Source organism: Fusarium sambucinum, chromosome IV (assembly GCF_050947815.1).
Source record: "Fusarium sambucinum isolate potato_lamoka chromosome IV, whole genome shotgun sequence".
In the NCBI taxonomy this organism is placed as follows: domain Eukaryota; kingdom Fungi; phylum Ascomycota; class Sordariomycetes; order Hypocreales; family Nectriaceae; genus Fusarium; species Fusarium sambucinum.
The window spans coordinates 843997-863811 of NC_139291.1; the positions used below are offsets into that span (position 1 = coordinate 843997).

At 46.6% G+C, this 19815-nt stretch overlaps 9 protein-coding genes across 9 annotated transcripts; all 9 read left to right on the top strand.

The window, feature by feature from the left end:
* Positions 1-308: 308 nt before the first annotated feature.
* On the top strand, positions 309-2347 carry FSST1_000298 (amidase; the record flags this gene model as incomplete). Its single annotated transcript, XM_083229026.1, has 4 exons — positions 309-364; positions 424-501; positions 550-1166; positions 1254-2347. The coding sequence occupies 4 exons, from the start codon at positions 309-311 to the stop codon at positions 2345-2347; spliced, it is 1845 nt and encodes a 614-aa protein (XP_083090480.1).
* An 887-nt stretch (positions 2348-3234) lies between these two features.
* FSST1_000299 (uncharacterized protein) lies at positions 3235-4314 on the top strand (the record flags this gene model as incomplete). The annotated part of the gene is made up of 3 exons (XM_083229037.1): positions 3235-3679; positions 3725-3888; positions 3937-4314. 3 exons carry the CDS (start codon positions 3235-3237, stop codon positions 4312-4314), a joined length of 987 nt encoding a protein of 328 aa, XP_083090481.1.
* Positions 4315-4679: 365 nt separating this feature from the next.
* On the top strand, positions 4680-6518 carry FSST1_000300 (gamma-glutamyltransferase; the record flags this gene model as incomplete). Its single annotated transcript, XM_083229050.1, has 3 exons — positions 4680-4923; positions 4971-5145; positions 5195-6518. The coding sequence occupies 3 exons, from the start codon at positions 4680-4682 to the stop codon at positions 6516-6518; spliced, it is 1743 nt and encodes a 580-aa protein (XP_083090482.1).
* Positions 6519-7746: 1228 nt separating this feature from the next.
* FSST1_000301 (Kelch repeat-containing protein) lies at positions 7747-8781 on the top strand (the record flags this gene model as incomplete). Its single annotated transcript, XM_083229061.1, has 1 exon — positions 7747-8781. The coding sequence occupies one exon, from the start codon at positions 7747-7749 to the stop codon at positions 8779-8781; it is 1035 nt and encodes a 344-aa protein (XP_083090483.1).
* A 911-nt stretch (positions 8782-9692) lies between these two features.
* On the top strand, positions 9693-11569 carry FSST1_000302 (beta-lactamase/transpeptidase-like protein; the record flags this gene model as incomplete). Its single annotated transcript, XM_083229071.1, has 5 exons — positions 9693-10212; positions 10261-10377; positions 10423-10580; positions 10653-10681; positions 10729-11569. The coding sequence occupies 5 exons, from the start codon at positions 9693-9695 to the stop codon at positions 11567-11569; spliced, it is 1665 nt and encodes a 554-aa protein (XP_083090484.1).
* A 378-nt stretch (positions 11570-11947) lies between these two features.
* On the top strand, positions 11948-13421 carry FSST1_000303 (uncharacterized protein; the record flags this gene model as incomplete). The annotated part of the gene is made up of 2 exons (XM_083229082.1): positions 11948-12293; positions 12502-13421. 2 exons carry the CDS (start codon positions 11948-11950, stop codon positions 13419-13421), a joined length of 1266 nt encoding a protein of 421 aa, XP_083090485.1.
* Positions 13422-14841: 1420 nt separating this feature from the next.
* On the top strand, positions 14842-15513 carry FSST1_000304 (uncharacterized protein; the record flags this gene model as incomplete). The annotated part of the gene is made up of 1 exon (XM_083229093.1): positions 14842-15513. One exon carries the CDS (start codon positions 14842-14844, stop codon positions 15511-15513), a length of 672 nt encoding a protein of 223 aa, XP_083090486.1.
* A 514-nt stretch (positions 15514-16027) lies between these two features.
* Positions 16028-16324, top strand: FSST1_000305 (uncharacterized protein; the record flags this gene model as incomplete). Its single annotated transcript, XM_083229104.1, has 1 exon — positions 16028-16324. One exon carries the CDS (start codon positions 16028-16030, stop codon positions 16322-16324), a length of 297 nt encoding a protein of 98 aa, XP_083090487.1.
* Positions 16325-17998: 1674 nt separating this feature from the next.
* Positions 17999-19461, top strand: FSST1_000306 (uncharacterized protein; the record flags this gene model as incomplete). Its single annotated transcript, XM_083229115.1, has 2 exons — positions 17999-18329; positions 18380-19461. 2 exons carry the CDS (start codon positions 17999-18001, stop codon positions 19459-19461), a joined length of 1413 nt encoding a protein of 470 aa, XP_083090488.1.
* Between the last annotated feature and the right edge of the window lie 354 nt (positions 19462-19815).

Sequence of the window (19815 nt, forward strand, 5' to 3'; positions counted from 1 at the left end):
TCTGTTAAGTAAGCTTGGGTTTTGAGATTCTGCTATTCTATAGGTACATTATTGTATATACGAAACAGACCAGGTAGCGAGTCGGTTACCACCTGAATTCTACGAATCAAATCCAATTTTATCATTCATGCAGATCACGCGTGACGAATACGTAGTTTATTACTAAACAAGTGTCAAGGGGCCGGTCTCCGCGGTTGCCGTCCATTCCGAGAGTTTAAATTCTTGGGTCGGTCAGTGTTATCTATTACTTGGCGAAAACTTACACAACAAATTCCAGACTCACTTCTTACACATTCCAAGCCGTGAAGATGAGTGAGAATACCGACGAGAGGAGGTTCTTCAACTATCCTGAGCCTCAGGAGGGGTAATATTACAGAATTTCATTATAAGTGGTCCAGATGCTGACGTGATTTATTACTCTAGGCCTCGGGTTCCTTATGCTATCGAAAGGAATCCGAATCCCGTCATCAGGGGACCTCTACTCGTTGCTGCTGCATTTTTGTAAGTCCCATTGTGAAAAACTGATAAGCAAATGCTAATGTGGTCTAGGATGGAATGGATTCGATTTATTCGTGAAACGGCTTGGAAAAATGCTGGTTTTGCTTCCCTCCGGAAGATCCGGACGTACATCGAAAACGTGGAACCGAGATATGACCCGACAGTCTACCCTATCGCCCTATCAGAAGAAGCCGCTAAAGAACGCGGTGAAAGAGTTCAATTCGCTGCATTACAACAAGACAATTCCCATGTGTTTAACCCAGCTCGATTCTACTCGGTAGCCGATTATCGGGCTTTATATCTGTCTGGAGAAGTGACGCCCGTCGATGTGGTCAATGCGATCCTCCCTCTGATCCAACTCGATGGGCCCCAGCCCGGTAGACACGCTAGTGCATGGAGGGAACTCAAGATTGATCAGATCATGAGAGCTGCTGAAGCTTCGACGGAACGCTACAAGAACAAACAGCCTCTAGGTCCTCTCGACGGTGTTCCTTCGGCTATCAAGGACGACTACGATCTGGACGGGTATTCTACGACTCTCGGATCTTTGAAGGATTATGCCGAGATTCCCGCTGAAGGAGAATCATCGACAAGTTGGATCGTTCGAAAGCTTGAAGAAGCAGGTGTTGTCATTCTTGGAAAACTTGCCATGCACGAGTTTGGTCTGGGTACGTGTTCTTATCATCTTGCCACTTGACGTGTCTCACGAGACCAAAACAAGGTTCAACTCAACAATTACTGACATCCATACCTAGATACCACTGGAAACAATCCCAACCAAGGAACGCCACGGAACCCTTTTAACCCGAGATATTACACTGGCGGTAGTTCTTCGGGTCCCGCCTACGCTGTCAGCGCTGGACTTGTGCCTCTTGCTTTGGGAAGTGATGGTGGCGGAAGTATTCGAATTCCCGGATCATTCTGTTCGGTTTTTGGTTTGAAACCGACCCACGAGCGACTCACATCCTGGCCTGGTGCCAATCACTCACCGACATGTGCCGTCCAAGGTCCCCTTGCTATTGATATGCATTCTCTCGTTGCTGCATATGAAGCCATCGCCGAGCCGCATCCATCAACGCAATTTCCACCTTTACGCCTTCAACCGTCTCCTCCAATCACAAAAGTCCTCGGTATTTTTGACGCATGGATTTCTCGTGCCCAACCTGGTGTCCAATCTCTGGTTCGTGGTCTTGTAGAGTCTTTGGCGGCTAAGCACGGATACACTCTTGTTCCGATTGACATTCCCTTTCCCGCTGAAGGTCAAATGGCACACGCGCTTACCGTTCTGACTGATGCTTCGACGTTGCTTCCCGATACAAGTGGCATTACAGCGGCTAACAGGATCCTTCTGGCACTTGGTCGCACCACTCCTTCTACCGATTATCTACTGGCTCAGAAGCTACGAGGCATGTTGATGAAGCATCTGGCCCATCTGTGGAAGACATACCCCGGTATGATGATCGTCACACCCACAACAGCTTGTGCCGGTGCTCCCATTCGCGGTGGGAAGTCTGAGATGTCTTACGGAGTCAACGACGGAAACTACACCCTGCAAAGCATGGAATACGTTTGGCTCGCCAACTTCTGTGGCCTTCCCGCTATTACAGTCCCAGCCGGCTACGTAATTCCCGAGGGTACCAAAGACGCCGGTGAGGTTGCCGAGAAGGAAGTTGACGGTAAAATCCCCGTTGGACTCATGGCGACGGGTGAATGGTGTAGCGAAGACGCGCTGTTGCAGTTCGGTTTTGATGCAGAGGCTGCTGGACAGAATATTCGATGTAAGCCACCTGTTTGGGAGGACATGATTTCGAGAGCTAGAGAGAAAGCGTGGGAGAGTAGACATGTGTAGAAGAACGGATAGAGAATGTCGTGTATAGACTGAGTGACGTGGGTGGATATATCCCAAAGTAGATGGTTTATTTGATGGGTCTACACGATCTGTAAAGCCTAATACTGATTTCTCTCACTTACTCTGCATCTTTGAGTTTCAAAAAGTAGGGCTGAAGACGCAACCTTATTCATACACAATATAAAAACACTGCTTAGTAGACCACTTCTTCTTCCTTTAATATAAACAAACACAGAAATACTAAGCTGACCCAAGTGGACATCCACATAGCCCTTACGGAAGCTAAATCCGACAACCGCTAGATTAAGAAGCATGCAAAGGCCTTCATGGACTCTCAGGTGGCTGTAGCCAAAGAGAGGCTACCTTGACCCTCCAGCTATCAGTTAGCTGGTCCTGGGAGTCCATGATGGCCTTTGCCTGCTTCTCATTCTGGTCGTTATCGATTTAGCTTCTGTAAAGGCTATGTGGATGTCCTCTTTGGTACAACTTAAGAAACATAATCTACTATTGAGCCCAAGACCCGTACGACTGTGCTAGCAGTTGCAGATCAATTCAACGTGTCAGGCAATTCCTGTTTAGCCAAGGCAAATTATGGCCAGTGCATCCAAGGAGGGTCGCCTTGGCTAGGGGGGGCTTGTTTGTCATGTCGAATTCGTCTGTGACTGCTAGCGCAGCTGTGCGGATGTTAGGTTGATAGCTGGTTTTTGTTTCTTCAGCCCAATTATCCGTGTAAGTCATGTCCGAAAGGGGAGACATGCATGGCACAGTCGATGGTATTCCCTGCATTACTCCGCATTGTCAGCTCACGTGTCGTGGCCTGTTTACCAACTCCAACCTTAACATCCAACGTACCTCGTTCATTTATCTCATCATTGTCTTCAATCAAAATGGCAGATCCAACTAGCAATGGTGCAAACGCATCATCTCGTCAAGATGAGATCCAACAACTCACCAACACAGACGACGACATCAACAAAGCATGGCAAATATGGCAGACCATCTTCCCCGACTGGCCTATCTCTCAACAACGATTCCCAAAATTCCTCTTCGGAATTCCCGGATATCATTGGATTCACGAGAACGGATTGTGTCTATCCTACATCACTGACGAAACACGTGGTCGAATCGCCGCCGTCGGGGTGTTGCCAGAACATAGGCGTCAAGGAATTGGAAGCGCTCTTTTAGAAAAAGCCAAGATTGGCTTACGAGATGCGGCTCTTGCTTATGGTGCAGGGTTGGAGTCATTGGAGATTGGATCTATCTTTCCTCGACTTTGGTGGCAGATTCCAAACACAGTCCCCAAGGAGGTGAAAGAGTTCTTCTCACATCGAGGTATTTATTTAACCCCATCTAATTGAACGTATACTTATGATACAGGTATCTATGTCACTTCTCGTCCTATTAGGGACCTTTATAAGGACGTGACTGGAACCATTGCACCACCAGAAATAATGGACCGTGTGTCGAAAACAAAAGCAGCATTCGCTCCTTGGTCAGCAGATCTATACGAAGAATGCATGACCAAGCAAAGGGCCCAATTCGTGAGTATTTCTATCTATCTTTTGTAAGTATAATCTAACACATAGTAGAGCTGGTCAAGTGTCTATGAAGCCCTCGCCTTACAAAACCAACACGATCAAGTCCTCGTCGCTTTCGATCCAGAAACAAACGAGCAAATCGGCTGGACTCTAATGTGTTCCCATGACTCTGTAGTCAGCGACATTTTTGCCTTTTTGCCGTTACTTCCTTCCGGTGAAAAGACAGGTCTTATCGCTGCTGTAGGCGTGGACGAAAAAGCCAGAGGAAAAGGTGTTGGTCTAGCCCTCGTGATCAAAGCAATGGAGATATTGAAAGAGAGGGGAACGGAGGGAATTCTCATCGACGCGGTGGAGATTCAAGGATTCTACGAAAAGCTTGGCTTTGAGACATTTTGGGAGTATGAAGGATGCGGTTTGGAAATGCCGTGATCACCGCTTGACATTCATTATCGTGGTTCTTCTGTATTAGGAAGTTGGTTAATGAACCAAGGTTGGAGATTGCTGATCACTGCTTGATGAGTTTAGCTTGAACTGCAGCTACCAGAGTATAATGTTACCCCGCGCCTTTATCGCTGACGATGATGCTTCATGTTACTATTTCTCAGCTTTAACCTAGTCGATAATTGGTTGAGAGGTATTAAATATTTATAATGAGGCTGGGATCGTATCGACATGCTGTTTGTAGTAGTTGGTGGAGTTGAGACGACGTTGATCCGTGGTGTTAAAAAGCACACGACCGCCTTCTTCTGTAGCTTCTTCCTTGACTAGCATTCTCCATTGACGTCTGAGCCAAAATGGGACAAGTAAAGGTCTTGGCTGCTTTACTGAGCCTTCTTCCACAAATTGCTCATTCACAACCATGCGAAACCCCATATCCTCCTCTTATGCAACCTTTGCAATCCAGGCAATTCTCTAATAATCTGGGTGCTGTTGCTAGCGAGAGTGAGATATGCAGTACCATCGGTGTCAATATCCTGCGGGATGGCGGTAACGCGGCAGATGCTATGGTAGCGACGGTTCTTTGCGTCGGAACAGTTGGTAAGAGAATTATCACCAATCTTTATTGTCTGTACTGACTTTTCAAGGCATGTATCATTCTGGTATTGGCGGTGGTGGCTTTATGCTCATTCATAAGCCAAATGAGACGGGTGGTTCAAAGGCCTACGAATTCGTCGACTTTCGTGAGACGGCACCTGCGGCTGCTTCGGAAAACATGTTCAAGAACAATGTGAACGAGAGTATATCTGGTGGCAAAGCAAGGTACATCAACCTCACCTGTCAGTGGCTTTCGCATCTAATAATATTTCAGCGGCGTCCCAGGAGAATTGAGAGGCCTTCAACATCTCCACGAGAAATACGGCAGTCTACCCTGGTCTCAGCTAGTACAGCCAGCCATCAAAGTCGCACGCTATGGCTTCCCTGTCAACAACGACACCCTCAAGTTTATGGGAATGACATACACCAAATCCGAGAACGAGAGTTTTCTTCTCAACGATCCAGCTTGGGCGATTGATTTCGCGCCTTCTGGCAGACTCCTCAAGTTTGGCGAGAAGTTGACGCGAAAGAGATTTGCGGATACCTTGGAATCAATCGCGTCCGAAGGACCAGATGTCTTTTATGAAGGTGCTATCGCTGAGGCGACGATTCGGACTTTGAAACGCGAAAAGGGTATCATGACGATGGAAGATCTCAAGAATTATTCCGTTGCTATTCGTCAGCCTTCGCAGATTAATTACCGAGGCGGAAAAGTCACTAGTGGCTCGGCTCCTTCAAGTGGTGCGGTAGTCGCAGCTGCACTGAATATCCTGGACGGATATGACTTTCTCGGAGATCCAAGTCGAGTCAATGATACGGCTTACTACACTGATGAAGCGTTCAAGTTCAGCTACGGCATGCGTAGTAACTTGGGTGATCCAAGTTTTGTTGATGGTCTGACAGATTACCAAAAACAAATGTACTCCAACAAGACAGCTCAGGAAGTCAGAGCGAAGCTGGAAGGCCGAGCTCTTGATTTGAAAGAGTACGATCCGAAAGGCCTCGAGAGCTTAGAGACACCTGGAACATCTCACCTCGTTGCCATGGACTCATCCGGTTTGGCTATATCCCTCACCACAACTATCAATCTCAACTTTGGTTCCAAAGTCATCATTCCAGAGACAGGTATAATCATGAACAATGAGATGAACGATTTCAGCATCCCAGGAGAATCCAACCAATTCGGCTTCATCCCCAGCGAAGCAAACTTTATCCGACCAGGAAAACGTCCTCTTTCCAGCATTAGTACCACCATCGTCGAAGACGCCGACGGAAAAGTGTCGCTTGTTACAGGATCTGCTGGAGGTAGTAGAATTATCACTGCGACAGCACAAGTTGTACTCAACGCTATCGACAAAAACATGACTGTGAGCGAAGCACTTGCTGCGCCCAGATTACACGACCAACTTGTCCCGCGACAAGTAACTTTTGAGTACGCTTTTGATAATTCTACGGTTGCGTATTTGAAGGAGATTGGGAATAATGTTACTTGGGTGGCGACGCAGAGTACGGCCCAGGCTTTGAGAAGGTTGTCTAATGGAACGTTTGAGGCTGCTGGAGAACCTCGACAAGTGAACTCGGGAGGTTTCTCAACTTGACAGTACCCGTAATGAACATAGTGTATGCTCAATTGAGAATTAAACATTTGTGCTGAGAAATTAAACAAGGCTCCATACCCTGGACTGTTTCATCCTGTCTTTTTTCAAGGATCTCTCCACGTTTCAGATTCAGGGTAACAACTCGTCATTTCCGCCAAGAAGATAACCCCGGATAACAAGGAGTATAATTGACATAGACTTCTGACTTGGGATAAGATCAAATATCATACAGATACAGTTTGGAGCGATGAACTGCCTGCTTCTCTCTGTCTCGCGGACAGTCCAGCAGCCTAGAGCTTCCTTACGTCCATCTCCAGTATCCAATCAAAGGCAAGATGGCCGAGCGGTCTAAGGCGCTGTGTTCAGGTTCTATTCGAACTAGTAACGATTCGCAGTCTCGAAAGGGGCCTGGGTTCGAATCCCAGTCTTGTCAACTATCTTTTTGCATTTTTTTAACTCTTGGTCATCGTGGCTTGGCTATTGACGCAAGCAGGTATGCTGTCGTTCTTGGCTTAAGCGCTACTTATATATACCACAGCCTCAATTGACTACCAATGACGACATCAAGTTTCTGACAGATGGCTGATGCATTGCGCGTTGATTCCATTTATCTGTGCGTAGAGATGATCTTTAGAGTTGCGTATACTGTAAAACCCAAACTTCTCGGCATCAGATTGAACTACAAATAACAATAATTGGGCTACGAGTCAGTATTGATAAGAGAGTAGCTACGATTAAATGAGATATTTAATTAGGTTGCATTATTGTAGTTGAGATATCGAATAATTACGGCACGTGTAATACTGAAAGACAGAGATAACCTTTTAAAATATAGCGCAAATCAACACGTGGGTCAACCAAAGGGTTATCTATCGCCCTGGAATTAGGCTATTAATTTCATTCCAGCAAGCCACCCTTGCTTATTGTTAACGCGTCACTGTACCCCGGATCACAGCGCTAAAATGGAAGAACCGGAGACAAACAGGGGAAAGGCTTGGAGCTTAATAAAGCTGTTCCTGGACCTGGAGACACTCCGTGCTTCAAAAGTGTGAGAGAATGATGTTTGCCAAGAGTTGATGCAAGGTATATTCACCAGAAGCCACAATTCCATGACGAAGACATAAACTTAATGCCAAGCTCCCATTGAAACTGTTTCCTACTTAAGTTTCTTGGGTTACCTTCTTTTTGTTTCCCTTTTACTCCCACCCATTGTCACACTCTATTCAACATGATCTTCCCTGTAACGCTCCTCTCTTTAGCGACTTGCGCTCTGGCCAGCGTTGTCCCCCAAGGCGCAAATACCTGGAAAACTCTCGAGTCGATACCAATTGCCCCGCGACAAGAACATGGCGTCGTCGCCCTCTTAGACAAGACAGTGGCTATCATTGGTGGGATCGTCCCCAATCGCGATGCCGATGGTTTCGAAACTACAGCGCTTATGCAATTCTACAACACGCGCTCCAATTCATGGCGACGATACGTTACAGAAGCGCCCGTCAAAGTCAACCACCCCAACGTCGCTGCCGTCAACGGTAAAATTTACCTGCTAGGCGGTCTATCAGATATCGATGACGGCGCATGGCGAGCATTCCCAGAATCATGGGTTTACAATCCCGATCTCGATGAATGGTCCGAATTGGCGTCCATTCCAGACGAGCAAGAAAGAGGTAGCGCTGCCATTGGTGTCTACGGAAACATTATTTATCTAGCTGGTGGAATGCGAACACTGGAACCCACTGGTCCAGGCGGAGAGCAAGACACCGTCGACTTTGTCTCAGCTTTCGATACCAAGACTTCAAAGTGGATTGATCTCCCAGAAGCTGCACGAACCCTCCCCGAAGGCCGCGACCACGCAACCTCTTCAGTCGTCGGCAACAAATTCTACATCCTGGGCGGTCGTATCCGCGGTCAACGAAACGTCAAAGACACAGTTTTTATCCTTGACCTTGATAATCTCGAGCAAGGCTGGACTACCAGCGACGCAAAGATGCCCACACCCCGCGGCGGTGTCGCATCAGGTACCGTCGGCAAAAAGATCTACGTTCTTGGCGGAGAGGGGAACACTGAACCCGACTCAGACGGCATTTTTGATCAGATTGAGGTTTTTGATACCGAGACTGAGACATGGGAGGAGGTTGGGAAGATGGCTGCGCCTAGACATGGTGGACAGGCTGTTGCTGTCAAGGGAGGTATTTATCTTCCTGGTGGAGGTACATCTGAGGGTGGTTCGCCAGTCGAGACTGTTGATGTTTACTGGCCGTGATAGATATGCGTTTGTGTTTTAGCGTTATGATTTAATGATACCATTTGTTTAAGATGATTTGTTAGCCGTCAATGTCAATCAGTATTGTCAATTCATACTCTCAAGATATGGCGTCATCGTTATTCTCGGATAGCATCATCAAAATTGTAACGAGTATCGGTCTACCTAGATGACGATACTCCAGCTGACATCCCACGTCTCACCGAGATACCATTACAAAGCAGACTCTGTCAAGTATCATCATCTCCAATCGCAATACTCACCGGGACGGGTTCCTGGGATTTTTGTTCGGCAGGAAAGGTGGTCAGCAAAGTCATCATCAAACCGCACAGCTGACATTATTGCCAAGATGATAGATGATGATCGCATTCCGAGTAGTTCTCTGAGCCGTCGGACGGCACGGAAACAAGCAGGAAACTACTGCAACAGTCAGCCACCCATCAGCTCGCTTCGAAGTAGCCTTTGGCCATTGCGCGATAGTATGCGTACAGTTCCAAGCCTCACGGCCCTCAATTTAAGCTTACATCCCCCAACGGAAATAACAAAAATCCCACAGACAAAATGTCTCAAACGCTCAGCCTCTTCCAAGGAATATCTAGCTCGACTAAGAGTGATTCACATGAGGCTTGCATTAGTTCAAGACAATAAGTCACGGATCTTACGAAATCTGTCTCAATCCGGTGCTTTTGCTCTGGATATGTGATTTCATCGCAAGCCATAAGCTTACGAGGGTGTTCCTCATGACTTGAAGTGTGTGGAAGTAAGCAGGAAATTATATCATCGGTTTGATATTCGGTTTTTACGGGGTAATTGAGTTCCGAGGGGCCGGTGTTGAAAGCTATAAGAGTTTGGAATATTCCTCGGCTTGTTTAGAATGTTAGCTGAGTAGCCAGTCAAGTTGTCAGATCAAGATGAAGACTCTTCGGAATTATCTCTATTTTTCTTTGTTCCTTGGAACATCCCTCGCTGCCAGAGGTGGTCACTGTCCACCTCTCGGCCCAGTCCTTCCACCTCCCCTTCATCCCAGCACTCACCCCTCCGTCAAATCCGCCATACAAAACATCCAAGACCTCTTTGACTCTGCAACATCCGATCTCGTAAACTCTTCTGTTGCAGTTGCTATCAAATCTGCCAACGAAGATGACTACATGTTTGAGTTCGCTAGTACACCTCCCAATGTCGATCCTCGTGGGGTTGACGAGGTAGACTCTGATACTGTCTTCCGTATGGCGAGTTTGTCAAAGGTTTTTCCTGTCCTTGCGCTGTTGAGACTACACAAGGTCAACTTTGATGATCGTGTTACCAAGTATCTGCCTGAGCTTAGAGCTTTGAACAAAGATGCGAGGAAGAAGGATGCTGTTTGGGCTGTGGATTGGGATGAGATTACTGTTGGGTCTTTGGCTTCGCATCTTGCTGGTATACCAGCTGATTGTCAGTTTATTTGTTGCATGAATAATCGACTTGTACTGACATTGCTAGTGCTTGCTGACGTCCAACCTTATGGAGATTGGACACAGCTCGGCTTCCCTCCTGCTGATGTCTCCAAGAATCTCAACTGTTCGGGACTTCTTGGTCTTCCTCCATGCACCAAGAAAGGTATGTCATCAATATTTGTCACCAACAATTAACTAATGTTTGTAGACTTCTTTGACCGTTTCGGCGAGAGACCTCCTGTTTACGCCGCATTTGAAGCAAATCCAGTTTACTCAAACATCGGGTTTGCTTTAATGGGATGGATTATCGAAAAGGTTAGCGGCATGCCCTCTGGAGAGTACATCAAGAAACACATCTGGGATCCTGTTGGTATGGAGCACACGTTTGAGGAAACACCTGATGATTCGTTGGGATTCATTCCGCCCGGTGACGAGTAGTGGAACGCGACTCTTGGTTATGGAAACCCGTAAGTTTTTATCCCCAGACTGGATATCAGTCACTAATTTGTCCCAGTGCTGGAGTTTACTATTCTTCTCTGAACGACATCATGGCCTTTGGAGATGCAATCTTGCGCTACGAGCTACTTAGTCCTGCACAAACCAGAAAATGGATGAAGCCAGCGACAAGCACTTCATCAACAGGTATTCTCCTCGGTGAGCCATGGGAAATCTTCCGCTCCAATAACGTTACCAAAGACGGCCGCCTTATTGAGTTTTACACCAAGGCTGGAGATATCACTACCTATCACTCCCTCATGGTATTGATTCCTGACTATAACTTGACTATCAGCCTCCTGGATGCAGGTCCAGGTGAAGTTGGCGGTGCAGAGCTCCAAATCTGGTTCTCAAACATTGTCAAGGAACTTCTTCCTGCTATTGAACAAGCTGGTAAAGATGAAGCAGAGGAGAAGTACGGGGGTACATACTCCGACGCCAAGACCAACTCATCCTTGACATTGTCTGTTGATGACGAGCCTGGTTTCAGTATTACAAACTGGACAGTCCGAGGTATTGATATCGCGGGCACGTATGGCAGCTTTGCTATCCCGCCGGAATTCCCCACACCTGAGGGACTTGTTCGATTCCGTTTGTATCCCACAAGTCTCAAGAGTGGCACCGAGACGTCATGGCGGATGATGTTTACGTCAGGCACAGAAGAGGACGTAGCCGCTTCAGATGCCTTGTTTGTCTGGCCTCAGGGTAGTTGCAACACGTGGGCTTCATTGGATCGGATTGTGTACCAGCTTTTGTCACATGAGCATTTTGTGTTTACAGAGAGTGGGGAGGGAAGTGAAAGGAGGGTCGAGAAGCTTGAGCTTGTGGGATATAGAGTTAATCTCAAGAGGGAAACATAAGTTATTTGTCAAGTAGCGAATAATCTTATAGTTTTGTTGGCCAAATGAGCGGGCCTCACTTTCTCTGGCTTGTGAATATGCTTCTTATTGGGTGACAGAGGACAATAACCTTCGTGGATGCCTGATGTAGACAAGCCAAATGTCTGGTAAATAGGTCCCTAATCACTGTTTTGCTCGAATTTTGTTTTTGTGTACCCAGATAAAGTTTAGTGAATCATAGCTGTCTCTTCTTTTCATCTTCCTCACCTTTCATCTTCCACCACCTTTCTGAATCACTACTTCTATCACTCTACCTTCTGAATCACTGCTTCTATCACTTTTGTTTACTGAATCACTATTGTAATTCTTCTGCTTTTGTCTCTGAATCACGTCCCCAACATGACGCGAGGGTTACTAGAGAACTTCCTAAACAGCAACTTCGAATGGAAAGATCAGTCGGCCATTCTGGATGCTGTGAAGAGCCTTCAGGCAAAGTCACAGTATTCTGAACCAAAAAGCATTCTTCCCGTGGACGAAGTGGAGCTGCGTCGTGATTATGCATCACGGATCGAAAATCGACTTACTACGAGCCTTCCAGATTTCGAGCTCACTTCAGTCCACCTGGCAGCCATAATGATTACACCGTTGATAAACCTTGAGCGTGGTGGCTACCTTTCACCTCAAAATCTTTCCGTGCACGAGCTAGCTGCTAGATTGAGATTGGTATCCAATTTAGTAAAGAGGTGTAAGTTTACTTTCTTTTTCTGTTACGTAATGGGATACTTGGTTTTCAATCCTACCTCTCCTAAGTTCTTAGCTATGAATACAGATAGACTAAGAACCATGGCCTAAGATTCCTATATTGATCTTATGATTTCATCCCTTATGCTCAGCGATTGGTTTTTCTAATACCCCAAGTCCAATATCGAGTCATTCTTGCTAACAGTTTCAAGACCTTGTGAGGAAATTCGAAAAAGAGATCGGCCCGGCGACCAACCAAAAAAGACCCCAGTTACATACGGCATCATCTCGAAAAAGTCGTTACCCAGGTCTGACCCAAAAGGAGTTATGTCGTGCTCGTGATCAGTATCGTTGTTTGTTCCTGCAGACTGCCGAGGGAGATGTAGCACATATCATCCCACACAGCTGGAACAAGAACCAGGGGAATGTGGACATGACGAAGTTGGTAATTCCTACTGCCCAAGTGTTTATGGATCACCAGCTTTTTTCCAAGTACCAAATGATATTCGCGGACGAGCGCAGTTCCCTTTCGACCGATAAGATTTGGAACATGCTTTACTTAAACAAGCAACATCATTGGTACTTTGACCACGGCTCCATAGCGTTTAAGTGCCTCGGCATCGAACGTCACAACGACACCGATGATAAGGCAGATGTCCTTATCCAAATCCATTGGCTGAATAGGACCAAGATCAATCCCAAGAAGATCGTCACTTGTCTAGGAGATGCAAACGACTTGGACAAGATGATCGATGGCTTGCGACAATTTGAAGACCAAGGATTTCCAGCACGCATTGAACCAGACGAGGGCCTGTATACTACTGTACGTGCTAACAACTACGTGCCAGTCATTTCAGGACACTATGTCCGCGTCACAATGTCGTCTGAAGACGCGGAGAAATGCCAGGCTATGCTGCAACTGTCTTGGGGCCTTAGCGTTGTTGCCGCGATGAATGGCTCCGCTGAATCGCCAGATCTTCTCCCCGATCATGACGACTGGGAGGAGATTGAGCAGCAGGCCTCAGTGGAAAATTGGGTCCAAGATCAGGCCCAACGATATGAACAACTTCGCGAGGTAGACCTGCTGTCTGGAGCAGCTGACCTTGGCACCCCCGAGACATTGCAAAGCTGATTCACCGTAACATCAGACACGGCATTGGATCCACGTTCAGTGAATGACAATACAGTTGCTTTTGTTTTTAGAGGATTAGTTTAGTTTAATTGGCTTTGATTGCTATTTTCGCCATCTTTGAAGTCTGGTTGATGTTGTGCCGTGAATATTAGAAAGCGTTGGCTATTTTGAGGCCGTGAGCATAACTACCCTAAGAAGTCTGATCTCAGAATCATTGATTCACTTACGGATATCATCTCTTGTTGTGTACCTAGGTAGGTATGTGGGGACCAAAGTGGGAACAACTGTTGTGTTACCTCTCTAAAGCACAGTGAGTCACATCCCGTGGTACTTCGGTGAACTGTGCATGTTCAAATAGGCATCAGAGGCTCGGATGCAAGCAGGGATGGTTGCGTTAGGAATACGTGCTGTTGCTAGATATCCTCTTCCTCTGTATATTGGGATTAATCCTCTAACCATTAATTAACCTTTATAGAGGGTGGGGAGGGGAGTGAAAGGAGGGCCGAGAAGCTTGAGTTTATGGGGTATAGAGTTAACCTACGAGGGAGGGCTGAGTGGCGAGTCAGTCTCTAGGATCTTATCAGAATGACCAAGAGATAAGATTTGAGGTTGTGGATGTGCTTGCTTTACAGTGATGTTTATTGCAAAATTCCTGGAAGCTTGTTTGGCAATCTAACAAACCAGATTGTTTTCATTCTGTTTAAACCAACTTTAATATGATATTTACCTTTGCATCTAAAAACTTAGGCAGCAGGAAACTAGATTTCACAATTCCTTCATTTTTCCTTTTCTCTTCTTTCCATCTTCCTTACCTTACACCTTCTACCATTCTTCTCAGTCACAGACTTGATCTTTCTCCATCCACTGAACCGCAAATCCTCTCTTCTTTGTTTCTCTGATTCTTTACTGCTATCTTCCTTTGTTTTGAATCAGCGATTGAAACACCACGCCAGCCGCCCAGCTTTCACGATGAGTGTATTGCAGCCCACTGAGTCCGAGATGGACGTGCGTCGCAATGATGCTATAAAAGTTGCGCAACGACTTATCGAAGATCGTCGCTGTTATGCTATAAAAATTGAGGAACGACTTGTTGGTGTTTTCCCGAATTTCACGCTGACATCCGTTCACTTGGTTGCAATAATGACAACGCCTTTATACAACCTTCAACGTTATGGGTATCTTTCACACCTACAGCCCGTCGTACGGGACCTACTTGAAAGGTTAAACTTGATAGCCTCTTTGGTGAAGAGATGTAAGTCAGCTTTCCTTTTCTTTCTTTTCAAGTCTTTGGGCGTTGAGGCCATTGTTAGGTTGTCCTTACTAACAGTCACAAGATGTTCTGGAGAAATCCCAACCTCACGGACAAGTCTCGGATCCGGACACCTCTCGTTTTACCCCTGACTGCCGTCGTCAGAAACAAATGGACCTTTGCCGACAACGCGACGGATACAAATGTATTTTCCTTCCGACAATCGTCAACGATGTCGCCCATATCATTCCACGAAGCTGGAACGATACCGAAGAGAACATGCTGTTGACTAGTACCGTCGTCCCTGCCGCCCAAGCATTTATGGATAACGATACCCTGTCCAAGTGCTATAGCCTATTCACTGATGGGAAGAACCTGGGTACTATGGATAAATGTTGGAATATGTTTTATATCAACCAGTTGCTTTGCAAGAATTTAGAGCAAATGCGAATGGGGCTTGAGTGTGTCGGTATTGAGCACCCTTTCGCCGACGATGATACCAGAGCTGTTGTTATCATCCAACCGTGTTGGCTGTACCGCAACAACGAGAAGCCTAAACAGAAGGTGACTCTTGAGGGAGAGGGGAACGATTTCGACAAGATGATCAATGGAATACGACAGATCAGAGAAATGGAAAAGAAGCCCGCCCGTGTTGAAATGTCAACTGAGGATGCTGAAAAGTGCAAGGCCATGTTGGACCTTGCCTGGGCTTTGGATATTGTTGCAGCTAGTAGCGGTGCGGCTCAATGGCCGAACCTCCTACCCGACCATGAGTATTGGGAGGAGATTCAGCACTGGGCTACCATAAATCGTTGGGTAGATGACCAAGCACTTCGTCTTTAACTTCCTAACCTCCACCTCCCTTCCGGCGCCCCCGTCCCTCTCCCCCTTGCTCTTGCCTTCCCCCTCGCCCTCGCCCCCCTCCTCCTCCTCCCCCCAATAGTCCTTCGCATTCTTCTATCCTCCACCCCCGCCCTTAGTCTTACTCCTCGCACCCTGGGATACTCTCCGTCTCAAGGCGATATTCTACCTGCCAAAGAATCAAAGCCAACCTATCGATCTTGTCGCAGATCCTTGCAGGCTAGGATATATTGCCTTTGCACACCTGGCCGCCTACTGTGCCCAGAGTAAAAAGGTATACATTTATTAACGACGAGGATGACTTCTAGGATGATAATAACGAGTACTCCGTACCTACACTTCATGTACCCATCACCGGCTTGAGCCCACAGGACCTCTTCGACAAGATATTACCGGATGCTTGGAAAACATCGAATGGAACGCCATCGACATCTTACGTGTTGCCTACCATCCTCCTTGCGATTCCATGGGGCACAAACTTGATAAACCTGTCACGATGCTAGTCTCTGTCGAGAAAGACTCCACAGAGTTCGATACAGAAGATGACCACTGTCCTCAGCCCCACTTCATTCGTGTCTACAACAACCAAGTCGTCATTGACGAGAAGAATTTGGCCGACCAGCCCTCCCAGACGGCTATGTTTTTGGTTCATGCAGTACTGGTTATGGTTTTTGGTCCCCAGGTTTGGGAGAATGACATGAGCTACTCCAGGAAATCTACCTCCCTCCGACGGTATCCCATTCACCCGGTTTACTTGCCAATTTATTCTCGCAAACTGGAGCTAGACGACTAAGGGGCTTTACACGAGCGCTATCGAGACATTTTTGGTCCCTCCTTTCTCACGTCGGGCCTCGATTCGTTCTTGGCTCGTCGTAACTTTCATCAACAATGACGAAAAAGAACAAAAACCTGCAGAAGCTGCCTCCGGGCCGGTCCCGAATCGTGTACCCTCAGGAACGCAAGACTCATCGACTTTACTAAGCTCGTCTACATTGAAGTTTCACTGCTGAGACATTACAAGACACGTCTAGACTTCACCTACCGACTACATCTAGATGAGGTAACTCTACATGCTGCGTCCCAGAACCAAATCCATGCATGGGTATGGAAGACTGTTATATTCCGGACTGCCATGGCGAAAAGGGAATTAAAAAAATCTTAATGAAACCAAAACTGGCAAGTGTGGAAACGGGAAAGATTATAGTACCTTCGAATTCTTGGATCTATCTCTCACTCACCCTGTCAGAGGAGGGGTCTCGACGCAGGCCTGGCTTCTTCGCCGACCATTCCTAAGCGCTGGGACAATCTGGAAGCTTTCAACAAGATCGACAAGGGTGAATGCGTGATTACTCTAGATAAGCGAATGGTTTTGCCGGATCCCAACAGCGACGATGGTGATAATGGAGAGGGGGTGCCGTGTTTCGTGGTCAGCAAAAACCCTGTGTTTAGGTCTAAAGCTCGGCTAGTTCTCTGTGATAAAATTATACCTTTATTGCTGGTTCGTTTAATCTCAGTTTCGTTTCTTTTTCTCTTACTTGCGTTAGAAGGTCGTGGGCCACTGCAACGGGCGTTTGATGTGGCCACGCAATATTCTCAATAACCGTCTTAGGCATCGTCAACAAGGCAGCCAGATGAATTGAAGTCAGCTTAACTTTCACTGGGTTCTGCTTTCTTGAGTTTTTCTTGTATCATGATGGCAAAACCACGACGCTGTTCAACTTCATCGGCAGGTAGGAGTGTTATAGGGCTTTCATAGTCAGGGTTTGCTTTTATGAGGAGGTCCTGCATCTCCCGCGTGTTGGTAAAGGTGGATGCAACATAGGTAGCGAAAGGTGGGAGAATAGAGGAGTTACGTGGGACATAACACGAGAGCACGTGATCTCGTGAATCGCAGTGAGTCCCTACAGAAAAATTGACTGCTGGAAGCATAAGAGATGAAATTAGTGGGTCACTTTATGCCCCTTAGGCTATAGCCTTTAGACTACTTATTTTTATACCTTGAGACTTGAAGGCTATTTTTCTGCTACCCAGTCGATGATCACCAGATGAAGTTTATGTTTTCTTTGCCTAAAGTGAAATGTTGACATTAAATTATTTTATTTGCCTAGATGTGCGGCCATTTCACGATGCCACAGAGTTTAAAAGATCAAGGCACAAGTATAAATAAACCAAGAGTCCTGCGTAGACAACATAACTTGATCTCCCAACTTTCGCCCCTATAATCTACAACATACAAGATGGACGAAGGTCTGTATACCTTTTTACACGGCGCTTACGAGAGAGCCCAACCTGAGGCCTCACTGGAAATTCCACGTTATCACACGACGACAGGAAACCCCGACGACGAAGCTGACAGACGTCGTGAGAGATTAACCTACGGCCCAATTATCTTCTTCAACTTTTTCTTTTGCGCCATTTGCGCTCATCGTATCATACACGGTCCCCGTTAGCCTGCCCAACGTTCAAGATGAGTGAGTCGCGTCCTAGTTCGCCCAATCTCCCCGAGGACTCTCCTCGTGGAGATGCCGCCAAGGTTTCAGTCGAATCTGCACCCGACTATATCAAGCCCACGCCAATCATACCTCCCGACGAGGTAGAATGCCGTCACAAATATGCCATCGCGATTGGGAAACGACTTGTCGAAGACTGGCCAGGTTATAAGCCGACTTCAGTTCATTTGGCTGCTATAATGATAATGCCAATGAACAACACTGAGCACTTTAGGTACTATGCATACCGCAAACCATGGCAGATTTTAATAGATAAGATGAAACCGTTAGAGTGTTTGGTAAAACGATGTTAGTTAACAATTCCATATGTCAAATATTTTGTACTGACGAGTCTCAAGACCTTCTTCAGAAGCACAGCATTCCCATGTCTTATATTTCAACAGCAAAAAGACGATTGGGAACAAGATGGAAGATCAAAAAGATCCAGTCCCAACCCTACAAGACAACTGTATCAAGCTCTGATGCGAACAAGGAATCCCTAAGGACAACCCAGTCACGCATTCAGGATCCAGGCGCTTCTTGGTCTCAGACTGATGGCGAGCTCCAGATCGAACTTTGTCGACAACGTGACCACAACAAATGCGTGTTCACGCATAGCGCCAAGGATGTGGTAGTAACACATATCATTCCGCGGGCGTGGAATGATACCAAAGAGAACATGGAGTTAACAAGAAAGGTCATTCATGCCGTCCCAATCTTCCTCGATGAAGGCATTGATGATAATTACGACCCTCTTTTTGCTGACCTCCATAGCCTGGGAACCACAGATAAATGTTGGAACATGATCAGTCTTGACAGACAGCTCCAGTGGTATCTGGACCATCGATACTTAGGGCTGAAATGCCTTAGTATTGACCGATGTGTCGAAGATGATACGAATTGTATCATCACAATCCAACTTAATTGGTTATACCGCAACAAGAACAAGCCTAAAGAGGTGACTCTTGAAGGAGATGGAAATGATTTCGACAAATTGGTCAACGAAATTCGGCATTTCGAGGATCATCACCAAATCGAACCTGGGCAGGACATATCCGCAACGGGTATACCACTGATATCTGGCCAACTCGCCCGTATCAAAATGTCAAGAGAGGATGCCCGGAAGTGCCGGGTTATGCTAGATGTTGCCTGGCTTCTCAGTGTCGTCGCCGGCATCAGTGGTGCAACTGAGTGGCCGAAATTCCTTCCCGATCATGATGCTTGGTTTCCAATCCAACACAGTATCGCAATCGATTGCTGGGTAGAGGATCAAGTACGACTACGTATGGATGAACTGCAAGCAGACGAACAGTACCTACATCAGCGTATGCCCTTGGAACAGGCACCTCGATCCGTGAAGGCAGTGTCGGATACTGACGAACAAGATCAATCAACAAATTGGGGGTTATCCTTGCTTTCAAAAGCAAAAGAGACTAAATAAGTTAGTCAATTTATGCCCGTTAGACCAGGCTTTTAGTCAATTTATTTTTGTTTCCTTGTAGACTGAACCTTCACTATCTCCAACCCCAGTCGCCTCCGCAGTACTATACTAGCCCGGGATGATAGCGTCAACCCCGCACGATAATAGTGGCCTCTCTTCTGTGCTGATCGCATAAACTCCTTCCTGATCGAGTCTACCTCAGCGGAGTCAATTCAGAGGAACTCAATGTTGGCCGATAAACCATCTCCATCTACACTACGGCCCCAAAACTGCGGCCGGCAAATCGTTCCGACGTCGGTGGTATAAAGATCGACAGTTTCCTGTATCTTCTCATTTCTTATCCAGCTTATTCTC